At 38.3% G+C, this 19,923-nt stretch overlaps 1 protein-coding gene across 1 annotated transcript in view; it reads right to left on the bottom strand.

Moving 5' to 3' along the window:
• LOC122808276 (melatonin receptor type 1A-like) overlaps nt 1-19,042 on the bottom strand; it is a 319,928-nt gene extending 300,886 nt beyond the window's left edge. The window contains exon 1 of the mRNA XM_044079240.1: nt 18,898-19,042. Within this exon, the coding sequence (XP_043935175.1) occupies nt 18,898-19,042 (145 nt within the window). The remainder of the gene's footprint in view (nt 1-18,897) is intronic.
• Nucleotides 19,043-19,923: the final 881 nt, after the last annotated feature.

Below are 19,923 nucleotides of genomic sequence, written 5' to 3'. Positions count from 1 at the left end.
AGATTACGATGAGTTTATGTATGTTACATTGCACTTCACCTCTCACCTTATCATCCTACTAATCTAGCGACAAGCTTGCTTATTTTCTAACTGCCTGAACTTATGTGCTATGCTTATAGGCTTTAAAACTCTTGGGTATTATACTTTTCTTCCTCAAGAACTCACCCTCTGTTCTTTTTATCCTCACCTTAGGTAGCCCCCACCAAATAATTACCGCGTGGCTCCCACTCAGCAGGCGATGAGATCAAAGATCTACTACCATGGTGCGAACGCATAAGCTGGTCCTACAAATAACTACACTATTAATATCCCCAAGGAACTAGGGTAATAAAATACCCTTGTTACATTTATTTGTAATTGAAAGTGTATAGCAGGCAGGCAACAAAACAGTATCGTGTTTCTTAACCTGGCAGCCCTTCTCTACTTATCCCTAACAACTTGAATATTACAAGCCCTCTAGCAGTGCTAAAATCAGCCTTAAGTTTAAAATTACAGTAGAGCAAAGCCTTTTGGTAACTTGCCAACTACTCACCAACCACTAGGTCTCAGAAGAAGGAAACACTTTAAGCTTAAAAAAGTAGCCTCTATACTTACACGCAGCAGGTCTTAAGACCCTGCAAACTCCTGACTGGTGTATCCCCGCTCCGCTTCGCCCTTGCTTCGCTCGGGCTCGCTCCGCTCCCCACCCTGCCCCCTAATCCCACCCACCCCTACTATCTCTACATTTATTCCAGTTAGAAACCCATCCCACTCAATCCTGAACCAATCATAGGCTCCCTCTAATTTAGACCTCTCCTCCCACCATCCCATCTATCCACCAATATCTCAGCAGGTCTACCTAATCCCTCCCATTCCTTTAGCTATTTCATCTTTCAGAACAATGGGCAAACTAAAAAACTCTGTTATCCCAACTATACCTCTACTTTTACTTATCCTCTATTTCTCAACCAGATATGAAACCCTAACTCTTCAGGGCATTCACGTCCCCAATGGTCTCACCTCCTATTACTCAAACCCTCCCACTAATCTGATTTCTCCTTCTAACTTCACCACTACAACATTCTGTTTTAAGGGTGTATATCTAACGCTACGTCACCCAAAAGTTACAACTACAAAATATAGCCTAAAGATAATATGCAAACTACTAAAACTGATTGATCATCTGAAAAAATGCATTGCCAAGGATGGTGATATTCACCCTAACCCAGGCCCAACCACAAACCCAGACTATATTACCCCTAACCCATCTCTAAGAACCTCTAGCTCTCTTCTCATCTTCCATCTAAATGTTAGAAGTATTAATAACAAAGTTCATAATCTACATGCTTTACTAGCCACTCATCTCCCAGACATCATGTGTCTAACTGAAACCTGGCTCAAACCTTCCACTAAGGATGAAGAGATTCTCCCACCTGGGTATAATATGCTTAGGGTAGACCGAATAAAAAAAAGGGAGGGGGAATAGCTGTTATGTTTAGAAGCCCATTGAATATCATACTGAATTCTTTACAACCCCCTAAGATCTCCAATAGTGAACTAATTTCCCTGAAAATATGCATAAACAGCCATAAAAGCATCAACCTCATTGTAGTTTACATCCCACCAGGTAATAACCAAGATACCCTGGAAATAACCTTATCTTGGCTAACTATGAACTACCCTCAAGAAACAATTATACTGGGTGACTTTAACATAGACTGGTCCAAGTTCTCTGACCAGAAGAAACCTCTGCCCATTAACTTACATGGCTTCTCCCAAACCATCACTTCTCCAACAAGACTTGGAAACTCTAATCAAAAAGATAGCACCATAGACTGGATTCTTACCAATAAAGATACACCAAACTATACCAGTGGGACCCTCCCAAATGACCTCAGTGACCACCTTGTCACTTTCATCATGAAACATAAAATGACCTGTACTAATCCTCCCATATATAGACATGTTAGAAATAAGAAAAAATTTCTTCCAAGACTATTCTTGGCTGAACTTAAATCCTGCAACTGGTCCATGTTAAAAACACTTCCCCTCGAGGAGAGTGTGTCATTCTTCAATGACACATTTCTAAACATACTTGAGTCTCATGCTCCTAACCGACTTATCAGATCAAAGGTCCGGATTGCACCTTGGCTTACCAAGGAAACTAAATTAAAAATTAAGCTTAGAAACCAAGCTTGGGACAAGTGGAGAACCACAAAAGCACCCCTAGACCGCATTAAATTTCAGGAGCTCAGAAATTCAACTAAATCAGACATAACCCGGGATAAAAAGAACTACTTTTGTCACCTCCAGGATAGACACCAGAATAACCCAAAGAAGTTTTGGGCAGGTTTCAATAAACTCCTTTATTCTGGGAAATCCTCTACCCCAACCCCAGAGAAACTTATTGGTAAAGATCCTGTAGAAATAGCCAACACTTTCAACACTTTTTTCACTGAGACCATCCAGTCACTAGCCAGTCAGCTACCTTCTTCTTCCCCCTCTATTACTACTACTACTGCCAAAGACCTACCTTCCTTTAACCTCCAACCAATACCCACCTCCTATATCAGAACCCTATTGAAAAAACTCAAACCATCCACTCTATCGGCTGATCGTCTCCCAGCTGAATACCTACAAATAGCATCAGATGTTAAAGCCTACCCCATTTCTATCTTAATTAACAGGACTATTACGGAAGGCACAATCCCCTCTCTTTGGAAAATATCCTACGTCATCCCTCTTCACAAGGGGGGTTCCTCCACAGAAACATCTAACTATCGACCGATAGCAATACTGTCACCTATTGCAAAATTAATGGAAATATGTGCTCACAAACAACTCCTACATTATCTCACACTAAATAATCTTTTGTCCAAAACTCAACATGGTTTTCGCCCTCATCATAGTACTACCACTGCTCTCCTATCCTTTGTTGACACAATCAACAGCAACCGTAACAACAAACAAATTACTTCTGCTCTATTTCTTGATCTGTCAAAAGCCTTTGACATGGTCAATCATCAACTCTTACTACAAACCCTTGATAACCTTCACCTTGATAAACCAGCCCTAAACTGGTTTAATGCTTACCTCTCTGGTAGACAACAGGCTGTCCAGTGGCAAAGTAAGCTATCCCACTTACTACCTAATACAATAGGAGTTCCCCAAGGTTCCATACTTGGCCCCCTTCTTTTCTCTGTATTCATAAACGACCTCCACACAGTCATCCCTAAAGCCACCTGCATTCAATATGCAGATGACTCTACGTTGATTTGCTCTGACCTCTCTCTCAGTAACCTCCAGAAAACCACCCAACACTGCTTTACTGAAGTGGAAAAATGGTTTACTAAACGGAAACTTATCCTAAACCCGAAAAAAACTAACCTACTACTAATTCTCCCCACCTTAGCCTCTTCTTTAGGGCTATACACTCCACTCCCTAATAATATGACCTTCCATGTTCAGTCCACTAATGGGACCATCATTGAGCCTGTCACCAACACCAAATTACTAGGTGTCACAATTGACCATAAGCTCAAATTTGATATTCACATCAGCCAAACTATAAAGACAGTTAACAAGAAACTTGGTTCCTTGTATAGAATTAAGAACTTTCTTATGCCCCATACTAAACTAACTATCGCACGTACTCACCTTCTCTCCACCCTACTTTATGCCTCTCCAGTACTTTCCTTCCTCAAAAAAACTGAGCTCAACAAACTCTCTGTAGCTTACAACCACATTGCCAAATTCGTAACTGGTGAACCGTACCGTACTCACCATTGCCTTAACCTAAGAAAACTAGGCTGGTTAGAACTCCCCAATCTTCTTAAGTTTAACCAACTTAATGAAGCATTTAAAATGATCAAAGAACCAGAAAAAAAACCCTCATTGTCCAAACTTTTAAACCCCTATTCCAATCTAACTAGTCTTCATTCCTCTAATAGTCTCATGGTACAAACAACAAAATCTAATAACTCAGGGGGCGATGCTCTCTTTGCCAATTCCATAGGAAAACTATGGAATTCCCTACCAAATAACCTAAGACTAGCTACCTCTCTGAACCAATTCAAAACTAACCTTAAACTATTCTTTAGCTCTCATTGGTTATGTCCATGCACTAAACCAGACTAAATCTTTTGATCACTGCCTTCCATCTTGGCTGGCCCACTAACTAATTCTTTTTTTCCTATATATCCAGATCCTACCTTTTATACCTCCTACCGAACTCTGTCATAATTAACCTATCTTTTCTATTATTTGCTTTTCTTCTAATTAGCCAATTTAATTGTATGAATACTTTGGTCTTCCATGTTTGTTTCCTCCTACAAAATTGTATTTTAGTATGAAACTCAATGTCTGTTTTGATCATTGTGGAGCTTTTCTCCCCGGGCCTCTGCTGAAAAGGGATTTATATCCAGTTGGACTAGCCCGGTAAACAAATGTAAAATAAAATAAATAATAAATAAATAAAAGGCACAAATGTTACACCAGAAATCAAAGGCCTGGTGAAACTATTGCAGCATATAATACCAACTAAAGAAATAAAGCAAAACATGTAGATTTTGTGATCTACAAGATGAATTGATAAAAGACCGTCTTGTATGTGGTGTTAATAATGATGCAGTAAGAAAGACTTTTCTTCGAGATAGTGAATTAATATTGAGCAAAGCCATTGAGATTTCTCAGATACATGAGATTACAGAAAAGCATACAAATAAGTTTACAAATGAGAAAACATGTTTGCAGTATCTGCTAGTATGAATGTTGATAGTATGCAACAGAAAGTTAAGATGAAAAAGAAATATAAACCTAAGGGCAGTGCCACACCCAACCACATTGTTAACTATCACAACTGTGGAGCAGCCATGAACCTAAATGAGGAAAGTGTTTAGCTTTTGGTCAGCAATGTCACAAATGTAAAAAGTTGAATCATTTCAAAAGAATTTGCAAGTCTAAAGTGCTGCAGACTTATGTTCAAAAGGGTATACAAAGAAGCAAATAGATCAGGTAGAGGCTTTAGCAAAGTCTGAGAGCTGTAAGCAAACTTTCTATGTTGACAGTGTCTCTGTGATCAGTGAAACAGACAATACAGTAGACTATCAGTTTTCAGCAAAGAGTGAAATATTTTGTACTTTACAAATTAATGGGAAACCTGTAGAGCTTAAAGTAGACACTGGGTCCAAGTGCAGTGTTATATCAGCATAAATGTTTAATAAAGTAAAAGCTGATGAGAAACTTGATTCAGCAAAGTGTGCAAAACTAGTAACTTATGATGATGAAGAGATTCAGATTGATAGCGCAGTAGTTCTTTCTGCTGGAAGCAGCTTTGACTTTCAGTTTTACAGTCAAAAGATGTGCAGTCACTGTTAAGCCTCAAAGACAGTCTGAGAATGGGACTGATTTCATTTAATGGAGAGGTTCACCATATATGTTTGAATAACAATGATAGTTTTACACAGAGTATTTTATTGAATATGCTGATATTTTCAAAGACAAGCTTGGTAAACTTCCAGTCACATATTCCATGAAGTTAAACCATGAAGTAAGTCCAGTTGTTAGACCAGCATGAAAGATTCCAGTAGTGATGCAGAGTAATGTAAAAGCAGAACTAGACAAAATGGTGACTTTATGTATCTTTACTCCAGCAGAAGAACCAACTGAATGGGTATCATCCATGGTTGTAGCTCATAAGAAAAGCTCAGATGATATTCAAGTATGTATTGATCCACGAGACTTAAACAGAACACTTAAGTGTCCTTATCATCTTATAAGTACAGTAGAAGAGATAGCCACTGTCATGCCAAATTCCACTGTTTTTCTGTCTTAGATACAAAAAGCTCCTTTTGGCAAATTCCGCTGGATTGCAAATCTTCATTGTTAACTACATTCAGTGCACCATTTGGTAGATACATATTTTTAAGAATGCCATTTGGAATCAGTTCTGCTGCTGAAGTTTTTTCACATGCCATAGAACAAATTTATTCTGGTTATCCATGTGATATTATAGTAGATGGTATTATTGTTGGAGGCAATGGTGATGACAAATATGATAGAAATCTCAAGAAAGTTCTAGACCATGCACATAAAGTAAATCTTAAACTGAATCCTCAGAAATGTAATTTCAAGCTGAAAGAAGTTACTTATGAGGGACATTTGTTTACCAGTTCTGAATTTCAGTCAGATCTGTCCAAGCAAACAGCAGTTGTGGAAATGCCAGTATCAGAGAATATCACATCTTTACAATGTTTTCTAGGTATGGACAACTATTTAGGAAAGTTCATCCCAGACTTGAGTGAGCTTTCTGGACCATTACATGAGCTGACATGCAAAAATGTAATCTGGTCCTGGTTGGAACAACAAAAAAGAACATTTGATATTCTGAAGAAGAAAATTGCCAGTCCACCCACACTGAGATATTGTGATGTTCACAAACCTGTTACTCTTTCTTGTGATGCTTCAAAGTACAGCCTTGGTGCAGCTTGTCTTCAAAAAGGCATACCAATAGCCTATGCATCAAGAACTTTAACCCAAACAGAGATGCATTATGCACAAATAGAGAAAGAAATTTCGACAGTAGTGTTTGCATGTTTAATGTTCAATGATTTTATATATATATATATATATATATATATATATATATATATAACGGACCTATCCAAACAGAGACTGATCACCAACTACTAGTGACAATTTTTAAAACGTCAATGCATACTGCCACAGCTCGAGTGCAACGCATTATGTTAAAATTGCAAAAGTACAATTTCAATATTGTTTACAGAAAGGGTAAACACTTGTATCTTGCTGATGTTTTGTCACACACACACCAGACAAATGACAGAGCAGTATGAAAATGAAACAGCAGACTTTGAAGTCATGGAAGTCAGAAGCTTTTCATAATCACGCATTGATGAATTAAGATATCAAACAACTTCAGACCCAGTTCTCCAGAAGCTAAAAAGCATTATCAGTCATTGATGGCCAACACAACAAACCAATTTAACATTATACGCTCAGCAGTATTTCTTTACACAGATGATCTTGTAATGGAAGATAGAATTAACCATGAAAGGTTCAAAAGTGGTAATTTCTAAAGCATTACAACAGGAATATATCAACATATCGCATTGTTGTCAGCCAGGTACTGATTCAACCAAAAGAAGAGGAAGAAGCATTGTAGTTTGGCCTTCTATGTCCAAATATATAGAGAAGGAAACTCTAGTACATTCAATTTGTAGAAGCAACAAACCACATCAACAAAAAGAACCACTTCATCTACACCAAATTATTGAATTACTATGGTTGACGGTTGTCACATATATTTTTAAATGGAATGGTCAACATTACTTAGTGTTAGACTCTTATTCAAACTGGTTTGAAATTGACCTACTTCCTAACTTGACATCCGGCACAGTCATTACAAAATTGAAGAGACATTTTTCTGTCTATGGTAGTCTGCACAAAGTCATGTCTGACCTGCAAAGTCAACAGGTCAAGAAATTTGCTGAGTCTTGGGACTTTTTCATATTACCAGTAATCCTGAGGATCCACAAGACAATGAGTTAGCTGAACATGCAGTTCAGAGTTGAAAACACTTGAAGAAATCCAGGAGAGATGGTGCTGATGTTTTCCTTAACCTACTCTATCTCAGAAACATTCCTCGAGACAACGTGCTTGGTTCATTTGCTCAGAGATTGATGTCCAGACAGATATGAACAACTCTTCCAATCAGCAAACAATTGTTGGCATCAAATGCAAAAAAAAACAGAGTGGTCAGGGCTCAACTTTTGAGAAAACATCAGTCACAAAAGTTGTACTACAACAAGATGAGTAAATCCCTTCGAACATTACTATAAGGAGAAGTTGTGAGAATGCAAACATCTAAAGGATATGAGCAAGTGGAATTCGTAAAGAACATTTGTGAGGACCCAAGATGTTACATCATACAATCAGAAGGAAGGGATTTCCGAAGGAATCATAGACCTGTATCCTGTATCTGAACCAGAGATACAGCAGATTGCCTGTGCCAACGAATCTAATTACCAGAGTGAGTCAACTGTTTAAACTAAAAGGGACAGTGTGTGTCTTCAAATAACTTTGATGTAAACCTTGATGTTCCAGTTTTAAAAGAATCCTTGCAGACTGTCCCCTTTGCTATACCCAGTCAGAATTTCTATGTAACCATATCGGGTAGAATTTGCAAACCAAATCCTAAATACAAAGCGACTTTTACTTGAAGTCAATTATGTTTGTTGAAATGTTGAAATAATGTCAAGCTCCTAAATATGCCTTTGTTCTTCTATTTTCAATGTCAAACAAAATCAAGGAAGAAGGATGTAGATCAGTGTGTATATTGAACCTAGTCACCCACTGTAGCTAGACAGCACGTGCATATAAGTTACTGAGCACATGCAGGATCAGTGCCATTTTATGTAGTCAGCCAGTGTGAATGCAAGTTTGAATGGAGATACACATGTGAGTGTGTTAGAGGTAACACGTTAGTCAGTTAGCATATGAAGAATGAAGTATATGTACAAGTTACAGCTCCTGATGTATTTATGTACAATAAATAACTTTAACGCATTTCATGACTCACTGTCTCATTTGACTACACGAGACAAGCAGCACAGCACTCCTGTTACTGTAGTCATACAAAATGTATTATACTTATGACATATGGCAAGAACTGCAAATATTAAAGGTGTGACATGGCATATACTACATAGCACTATGTGACACCAGTTGACAGTTGCAATGCCATATGAATAATCCTTTCATGCAGATGATGCTCCATCAAACAATGTATAATAATGGCAATATGTACACTTTTTTTGCAATTGCAGTGTGGATTGAAGCTGTCATAAGTCTAGCAGTGGATGTGGATAGTCATTTTCTGATGAATAGCGATAAATATCAACATTGCACTCAGACAATTGTCATGCACAATAGTGGTGCAGAAAGATGATTTGATTTATATGTACAATCTTTCTGTGTGTGTGTGTGTGTGTGTGTGTGTGTGTGTGTGTGTGTGTGTGTGTGTGTGTGTGTGTGTGTGTGTGTGTGTGTATGTTGTGCCTACATAATTTTTGAGCACCACATGATGTTGAATCGAGGGCATATGTCAAACTCCAATGTACAGGAGATGGAAACAAATGGAGTAAAACACAATAGCAAATATGGAATATGCATATTTGTGGTGAGATGGAAAGCCATAACTGTAAATATAGCTCAAACATGCTTAAATAATACTGATATGTCTTCTGTAATTGAATGGCAACATCCAGCTCAGTAATGCACAATGTCATTCTAGGTGTACATACTGTCAGGGATGTTAAATACATGCTGCCATGAAAGTAATTATGCACGTGAATAGAACTGAATCTGTACATATGTCCCTGCTATTCAGTAGACTGGTGTATCAGCAAGGTATCATTAACATCTTATGACAAAATTATTAGAGAGAGAAAAATAAAAAAATTTAATAGAGATAGCAATGACTATGAAAGGGGACATCCGTTTCAAGTGCAACGATCTGTGAGGTTTCAAGACAATGTCCCTACTATGGGCAGGGGCGGGTCCAGAAAGAGGCCCAGATCTATACTAAAGAACAGAGACCACTTTCAAACCAGTACCTCAGGGGAGGAGTCATCCAATACCGACGGTGAATATGCCAACACTGTCAATTCTCCACTTAAAAAGAAAACCAACACTCATTACCCTTTAGACATGGTAGGAAATCCAGAGGGGGGAGGAAACATAGAAACAAATATATCTACAGATTCCATGACAGGACTGATTCAGGCACTACTCAAGTAGACACACAAATATTTGAAAATGTGTTGAATTTATCGGATCATGTATTAACATCAGAACAAAAACAAGTTCTCAATAAAGGGTTAAATTTTGTCCCTAGCTTTTTTTGTGATGAATACCAAACCTCATTAGATGTTATTGATTTTTGTCGTAGACTCAACCTTAAACTGTTTTTTTCAGAACAGGACAGTTCTAATGCTCAAAGATCTACTGATTTCACCTTCCATAAATCAACATTTCAGCCACCTATGAATAAGAATGTAGCAATATTTCAACAAGCGGTGTTAAAGGATCTACATTTTCCTCTTTTTGAAGTTGCTACTGGCAGGGACAATATCAGTTCCACCGAAAGAGTGGCTTTGTCAGAACTTAGAAACAATCATAACATAGCAATTGTTCAAGCTGACAAGGGGGGTGCAGTGGTGATCCTAAACATGGATTTTTATATAAATGAGGGTCTACGACAACTATCTGACAAACAATGCTATATGAAAATGGATATTGATCCAACTATGAAATTTAAAAAAGAGATAGATGTCTTTTTACAATCTGCATTAGAGGAGGGTATACTCACAAACAAAACGGTTCAACATTTACAGGTGAAGGAACCGGCCAGACAAATTTTGTATCTATTACCCAAAATACACAAATCCCTGACACATCCACCAGGTAGGCCTATAGTTTCTGGTCATGGCTCTCTCACAGAACCCCTGTCTGCTTTTCTAACCCAATTCTTAAAACCATTATTGTCCTTGGTCAGAGCAAGAATTCAGGACACTACGCAATTTTTGCAAATCATTGAAGATTGCCAACTAGAACCCCATTGGATAATGTGCACACTGGATGTTAAATCCCTCTACACCAGTATTCCACATTGGGCTGGGCTCCAGGCTGTTGAATATTGGCTTGTTAAGTCAGAATTATATTCTCCAGGTTTCAACACTTTACTTATTTGTCTCACCGAACATGTTTTAAACAAAAATGTGTTCTATTTCCAGGGTGATTGCTATTGGCAACTACAAGGTACGGCCATGGGGGCTTCTTTTGCCCCCATTTATGCAGATCTTTTCATGGCCTACCTTGAGGAATGCCTGATCTATAACCCTTTACACAATTTATATCTTGTGGAAATAGACATATGGAGAAGATATTTAGATGATTGTTGGATGGTGTGGCGTGCAGATGCGAACTATTTACAGGAATTTTTGGAACATCTGAATAACAACATTTGGGGTATTGAATTCTCGATTACATTCCATAGAGATGTTATAACTTTTTTGGATGTTACAGTGTATCGTAACATTGACAACACACTTAACACAAAAATCTTTCGGAAATATCCCCAGTTTAATACCCTGCTACATGCACATAGTATGCATCCACGCCACACCATCCGGAATATCCCTAAATCTCAATATCTGAGAATTCGGAGAATTAATTCATGTTCACAGGACTATTCTACAGCCAAAATTGATCTACTCACTAGATTTTTGGATCGGGGTTATTGCATTTCTGATATAGAATTAGCAAGGACGTATTCAGACAACCAAGATAGGAAGACATTGTTGGAATACAGGGACAAAAGCCAAAACATCAATAACTCTAAAGTGAGATTAATCACCACACTTGGCAAAAATCATCAGACTGTCAGGCAAGCCGTGAACCAAAATTGGAATATCTTATTAGCAAATGATTTTTTGAGGGGGATATTAGATAACCAATGCTCATTTTCATTCAGACGTGGAAAAACACTAGGTACTCTATTTTCTCATTACAAACACATAGAAAGTGGGGCAGCCAAATATAAACAACTTACCATATTGGGGGATGAATTACTGGGAACATTCAGGTGTGGACATTGCGTATCTTGTGCTCATGTTAATCAGCTCAAACAATTTACGAGCTCTAACACTAGCAAAGTGTATGACATCAAGGTTTTTGGCAATTGTTCCACTAGCTGGGTTATTTATTTGGCTACATGCCAATGCAAATCATTCTATGTTGGCAAGACTTCACGTTCATTACGTATTAGAATTGGGGAACATCGTAGCGACATACGGAACCATAAGGCATCTAATGCCCTATACCTACATACAGTTAAACATCCCAGTGCCCAGTTTATGTTTACAATTATAGACAAAATTACAGGGAATAGGCAAAACCAGACAGGATGGCAAGGTATCCTGGGTCATAAGGAAAGATACTGGATCACACACTTAGGAGCCCTTTTTCCTCCAGGTCTCAATGACCATTTATAAACCACCTTATTATTTGGTCACATTTACATGTCATTCTATTTATATATTTTTCCCTTTGCAATTCAAGATTATATTATACTTATACATGATAATAATATGCAATTATCTGTTTCATGATATTCTAGTTCATTATCAGAACTATAGTTTTGGAACACTTGTATTGTATGGGGATATATATTTTCTCTCACTGCATAGTGTAATGTTGCTTTAAATCTTAGTTGGGAGTTTTATGCAAATGTTTGTACTGTTATTGGTTCATTCCAATATTTAAACTGACGTTGACTATGGATTTTTGAATGATTTTTACTCACTGATGAAGGCTGGTGCCGAAACTAGTATGAGTTCTTGAATTTGGACATGTTTTGTCCTTTTTTTGCCCCTGAATAAACGGTGATACCATCTTGCTGGCTTTTGGTGTTTTCTACAAGGTTGGTTGGCCGTGCAGCCGTACGTGCGAGGGTTGGTGTTTGTATCAGCAAGGTATGCCATAGAAGTAGTGGTAGGCAAGGTGGTTGCAAACCCCTTTTGAGGGCACATGAACACATAATTGCAGTACTATAAAACTACAACCACTTGTGTTCAAACCCATGATTTTACTATGGAATATTGCACAGAACAGTGCCTTTTCATGTGAAGCTACTGAAGAACCTCTAGTAAATTACCCTGGAGAAATACTCTGCAGGAAATTGTTACAATAGTGTAGCAGGGTAACACATGAACAGCAAGAACCAACATACAATCCATCAGGTGCGATATTACACTCAGCAGCCACTGTTCACATGACAACTTTAATACAGAATACAGCATGGCATGGATGATGTCACATACACACATCATGAGTATATGCTTTTGCACTTGGATGCCATGTCATTTAGCCATAATAATGATTTTGCAACTGTGGTTCAAGGTAGGCCATCATGGGATTGAACCTCATCATGGCTACATTACAGCTCATGGCCCTGTGAATAGAAATGGACATTTCATCATTCCTCTGTGGATTCATGCAGTTTTCATAGGTTTAGCAGGTTGTGCCACAAAAGCCTTTAGAGAAATATGTGTTAACCAGTACAACTTTGCAGGGATGAGACCAACCACATGTCAAAATGAAATGGAGCAATTTTAAATACAGTACACCATCCATAAGAGCAATAGCAACACCCATGTCAAGGTTTCCATGAAGACAGTATACCTGACATTGTAACTGTTCAGTATATCATTTATGCATAATACGCTCTCCCCCGGATCCACTAATCTTCTGTGCAGGACTAGCTTAGTCCTGCATGGAAGCGCCCATTTAGGAGCAGGACGGCAGCGCGCCATGCATATTAATGAAGGCCTATTGCCTGAGCCCCTAGGCTTACATAGAGTGTGTACTAGTGCAAGGGGCATGTTTGAGAGCAGAGGTCTCAGAATAAACATGCCCCTGCAATGTAGAATAGCAGAAAGTGGTATGAAATCAACGAGACCACCCATAGGTCTCTGCATATCCCCACCACCAGTCCCCCATGTATACAACAGCAACAGTACATTAAAATGAAATGAAGAAACCCGAGTATTTATTATGTTTAAAAATCCAAGTACAACTAACCATAGGTGTGGGAGTGTGCCCATCACTCAGCTACAGCTAAAGAAGCTTAAAAGGCTGAAGAGGATAACAAGGAAGATATATGCAAATTCAACAGCACAGCAGTAGTGGAATGGGCAGAGCATTTGTCTAATGAGCAGGCATTCCTGGTTCAAGTCCCACTACAGCACAGTCTATTTTACATGGCAAAGCACATTAAAACCAATAGTCTTGTTGCAAAACCCACTAAATAACACATATTTATGAACTCGAGTACTGCAGGAAATGCACATGTGAAGTATCAGTGTCATAATGAATAAGGCACTAGTAAGCACGTTTAAGCACAAATAAGCAGTAGTAAGCATAAGTAAGCTTGTTTAAGTGTGGGGGTAAGTACTGCTTACACAGATTAAGCAATGTGGAAGCTAACTGAGTATAAGAAACTGTAACCAGAAGGTAGCAGTCCTTACCACCATGCAAGCATGCGCACACCCACTTACAGCTGCTGTAAAGAGCCTTAACCACTCAGTATCCAACGACCCATGTTCTGCCAAGCAACAAAACAAACAGCCACTGCAAGCCTCGAACCCAAGACCATACACACAACAGTCACAGCAGTTAATCACTAAGCCATCATAACAGCACATGTGATTGTGATTTCAACAAGCAAATCCTCACCATAGGGAAATCAAACTGAACATGTGAAAGGAATCGATGTACAGTGTGATGTTGTATAACCTGCTACATAACATAAATATGTGAACTGGAATACTGCAGTAAGGCCAGATGTGAGGTGTAATTGTAATAAAGTGCTAAAGTCCCCAGGACCCCATACAGTGTACGTACACATGAATCACAGATACAAGACACAGATATAACATATAACAAATAAATCAATGGCAAAAGGAAATGTTGTTGTGCCTTTTGGCTTTTCCCAGTTAGGGGTCGCCACAGTGGAACTCCGGTCCACTAATGATTGGTAGTAGATTTTTATGTGCCGAGTTTCCAGCCCTGATGCACAACCTTCAATGAAGGTATGCCCATTCACGCATGTCTCCAGACAAAAGACGCTATAGCTGAGAAACGAACGGGACAACGTCTTACTGTGAGGTGACAGATATATAATGCTAATTAAATATTAAGCAAAGCTAAGCATTGCACAGCTCAGCTTACTTGGTGTAAGCAATGTCTAGGCTAGCTAACTCAATCTGTCCAGTGGTATACCCCTTTAAGCAATGCCACCATTAGGTAAGCAGGAGTGCCGATAGCTTAGCCTTTTCAAAACCGTCCATTCACAGGAAAGTGTGGGAAATTGGGCGTATGTAAATCTCACAGGCACAAATACTTCACATAACTGGTTGCAGCTCCCTACTGTAGGCAGAAAGGCTAGAGTTGGGGAAGGCACTCAATTTATAGCGCAGTGCTGGGACACTCAGGATTCCAGATACATGGTATAACACCATGATTAGAGACTACTGCAGAGCCAGTACCAGGGCTCACAGTAGAAAGTGGAGGCCTGGGACAGTCTCGCCTGTGAGCTCACCAGTGCCACTGATATCCCCTGGACTGGTGAGCAGTTAAGGCATCACCGTGCTGACCTGAAGCAGCAGAGGGGTTCTCTTGGAGCAGTGGAACCAAGAATCACGGCAGATGGCCAATGCCCCAGCACTAAGTACACATTCTACTATGTAGAGAAACCTGCTTACAACTGGTTTAAAGTGCCTTAATCACTCTGTATCCAATGGCTTGTGTTCTGCCCATCAACAAAATAAACAGGCTCTGCAAGGGTCAAACCCAGAAACACACACAAAGTAAATTACCACTAAGCTATGCAAACGATGTTTTCAGAAACATAACATCCAGCCCAGTCATGCAACAGTACAGAGAATGTATACCAACATCTAGATGTATGTATGAGTGTAAATATTTTAATATCTAAATAGATACAACAAATCTATATATGCTGATATATATATATATATATATATATATGTATATATATATATATATATATATATATATATACATATATATATTTATATATATATATATATATATATATATATATATATATATATATAAATATTCAGAAATATATACATATATATATATAGATATATATGAATATATATACATGCAGATGCTGACATCTATGCATATATATTTCAACACCTATATGTCCACATATACACAGCAAGTTATATATATATGTACACAGATATATATCCCCGTAGGTATATACAGACATAGTTATACATATGTAAGAAAATATATATACCTATATAGGTATATATGGACATACATCTGTAGATAGCAATGGTAGATGAACAGAAACATTTATGTCCACATGCACCGTTAATGAGGTTGAGAGGCCCCAAACAATATACGTCCTGTACAAACTGCCATACCCCGACCCACAGCCAAACACATCTGCCCTGCAATACACTACCAGGTTTATTTTAATTTAATTGTTTTATTTAAATAGGAATTTAAATTATGTTTGTTTTATGTTTTATTTGTTCTATATGTCATTCCCCTCTCCCCACCCACTGGGCGGGCCAACCAGTACAGGTCCATCCAACCCAGCCTCACCTCGGCCCATAAATTCTTTAGCCACAGTTCCACCCTCCCCACCCCTGCTGCACACACACAGCCACCATCCCTTCCCTGGTTACCAGCCCATAACTAACACACCACCACACTTTGCCCACCCTGCACTCCTCCTCTCCTTGGGACTCATCTTGCACGTTGTCCTGAACAAAGTATATTCGGTCTTCCACACGCTGTAGTCCATGCACAAATGAACACAGCCATGCCTACCTTTGTAGACAGGATGTTACCGCAAAAAAGTCTCCCAATATTTGGGTCATCCCACATGGGACAAATGTTTCCTGGTAATAACAACAGACTTCAGTTGTTACTTTGTTTACTCCAATGGTTTTATTTGTAGGTATTGCAAAGCATATGTGGTACACAAGTTTGCTTGGTATGCACAAAAAACCTAATAGGAACGTCTGATTCAGGTATATGGGAAACACGTAACCCTGGCATACACACGGCACCACAGGTTCCCTCCTGATAACTAAATTATTGTCTAATCTAGATGTACTGCTTTAAAGTGCCTTAATCAGTCTAAATCCAATGGCGTGTGTTCTGCCTAGCAACAAAATAAACATCCACTGCAAGGCTCAAATCCAGGAACATACACACCGCACACAAAGTGATTTATGACTAAGCCATGCCAGATTCACAAAAGGCTGTTGTTGTCAATAGCATAACATCCAGACCAGTCATGCAACAGTACAGAGAATGTATAGAAGCATCTAAATGTATGTGTGAGTATAAATATATTCATATCTAAACAGATACTACGTACATACCTCTCAAGTGTACCTCATTACGAGGAACGTACCTCATTTGGAGTCTTAAAAAGTTCATGTTACTCAAAGTTCCTCAATGTTCCACATTGAAATATTCTGTCACACATTCAGTGTTAGGAATTTTTTAAGTGAAATCCATGGTAAATAGAAATGAATCATATTAGTTCATTAAAAGATCTTCTTTATAAATAAAACCAGCATATTTTAACCTTCCTATGGCCTTCCTAATTGAAGTTGTTAGTAAGCCATTAGTATGTGTTCCACATTTCGCCCATTTGTTCCACATTATGAGGGCAAGTGTTCCTCATTTTGGAGATGGAAGGTTGAGAGCTATGACTACATATCTATATATGTATATCTATGTATATATATATATATATATATATATATATATATATATATATATATATATATATATATATATATATATATATAGTCAGAAATATATACATAGATATAGATATATATGAACATATATACATGCAAATGCCATCATCTACACATATATATGTCAACACCTATATGTCTACATATACACAGCAAGTTACATATAAGTACACACATATATATATATATATATATATATATATATATATATATATATATATATATATATATATGGGTCACCTTTAGATGCCCGTCAATGCGTTTCGCCGACACGGAATCCGACGGGACGAAAACACCGACAATGCAGATGACCGACAAGGTAAGAAACCGACGGACTCGGTAAGTGTGCGATCGAGTGAGGGATTTAGTGTTAGGGAGCGGACAGGTAAGTGTGCGATAGTGAGGGACTGTGGGTTTAGGGGTGGTTTAAGTGAGTTAGGGTTAGGGTGCAGGTAGGGTGTGTGTTCGATAGTGAGGGACTGTGGGTTTAGGGGTGGGTTAAGTGAGTTAGGGTTAGGGTGCAGGTAGGCTGAGTGTGCGGTAGTGTCGGATCTTGGGGTTACGGGTGGGTAAGTGAGTTAGGGTTAGGGTGCAGGTAGGGTAAGTGTGCGGTAGTGTCGGACCTTAGGGTTAGGGTTTGGGTTAGGGATAGTGCATATGTTATGTAGTGTACTGTGTTGTTTACGTGTAGTGTGTTGCTGTAATGGTTTTCGGTGTTTTGCGTTGTCGGTGGTTTTTGTTGTCGGTCTTTTGGTGTCGGTGATTAGTGTGTCGGCGAAACGATTTCGGGATATAAAGGTGATCCATATATATATATATATATATATAGATATCTATATACATATGTATATAGATATATATATATATATATATATATATATATATATATATATATATATATATATATATATATATATATATATATATATATATATCCATAGGTATATATGGACATAGTTATAAATATGTAAGCAAATATATATACCTATATAGGTATATATGGGCATATATCCATAGATAGCAATGGTAGATTAACAGAAACATATATGTCAACATGCACTGTTAATGGGGTTGGGAGGCCCCAAACCATATATGTCTTGTACTAATTGGCATACCCTCCCACAGCCAAACCCGTCCACCCTGCAGTACACTACCAAATTTACTGTATTTTGTTTTATTTATACAAATAGGAGTTTAACTATATTGTCATTTATCTGTTATTTTCATATATTTCATTCCTCTCTCCCCCACCCACTAGGTGGACTGACCAGTACAGGCCCATCCAACACAGCCTCTCCTCGTCCCATATTTTCTTTACCCACAGTTCCACCCCCCCCCCGATGCACACACACAGCCACCATCCCTTCTCTGGTTACTGGTCAATAGCTACCACACTTTGCCCACCCTCCACTCCTCCTCCCCTCGGGACTCATCTTGTATGTTGTCCCAACCCAAGTATATTTGGTCTTCCACACACTGTAGTCCATGCACATATGAACACAGCCATGCCTACCTTTGTAGACATGGTGTTGCCGCAAAGAAACTAGCCCAATTTTTGGGTCATCCCGCATGGGATGAATGTTTTCCTGGTAAACACAGACTTCAAGTGTGAGTTGGTTTACAGCAACGATTTTATATTTGTAGGTATCATAAAGCATACGTGGTATACAAGGTTGCCTGGTATACACACAAAACCTAATAGGAATGTCTAGTTTAGGTATACGGGAAACACACGCCCTTGGTATACACAAGGCCCTACAGGTTCCAATCCTGATAACTAAATTATTGTCTAATGAAGATGCACTGCTTTAAAGTGCCTTAATCAGTCTCTATCCAACGGCCAGTGTTCTGCCCTGCAAAAAAATAACCAGCTTCTGCAAAGTTCAAACCCAGGATCATTCACACCCTCCACCAAGTGATTAACCATTAAGCCATGCCAAATAAACATAAATCTGATGTTTTCAGAAACATATCATCCAGCCCAGTCATGCAGCAGTACAGAGAGTGTATACCAACATCTAGATGTATGTGTGTGTGTGTAACTATATTAATATATAAACAGATCCAACATATCTATCTATATATATATATGTATATATATATATATATATATATATATATATATATATATATATATATATATATGTGTGTATGTATGCCAAGTATGGCTCCAGCACTCAGCTAAAACATTTTTTAAAGATACATACACCCAACTCTAAATAACAACTTTTTGTTATTTAGAGTTGGGTGTATGTATCTTTAAAAATGTTGCTAATAGTTTTTTGAAACAGTGTGTAAATACTGGGCCTTCTGATAATTTAGTCACACACTAATGACGCCTTTGGGCGAAACCGGTCACCGGTCTGTGTTTTTGCAGACTGTGCTGCAATAAACTTCCTTCTATGGAGCTGTCTCTTTCCATTTTATTTTAGCTGTGTGCTGGAGCCATAGTTGGCGTTTTTGTGTTCATTACTCCGTGCACCAGCATTGTTCGTTTATGTGCACTGTTTATTGTTTTGGTATATACATATATATATAT

This window comes from Protopterus annectens, chromosome 8.part0, assembly GCF_019279795.1.
Source record: "Protopterus annectens isolate FY-2018-M chromosome 8.part0, PAN1.0, whole genome shotgun sequence".
Taxonomy (NCBI): Eukaryota; Metazoa; Chordata; order Ceratodontiformes; family Protopteridae; genus Protopterus; species Protopterus annectens.
The sequence above is the reverse complement of the archived record's forward strand: the minus strand, read 5'-3'. Positions and strand labels throughout refer to the sequence as shown.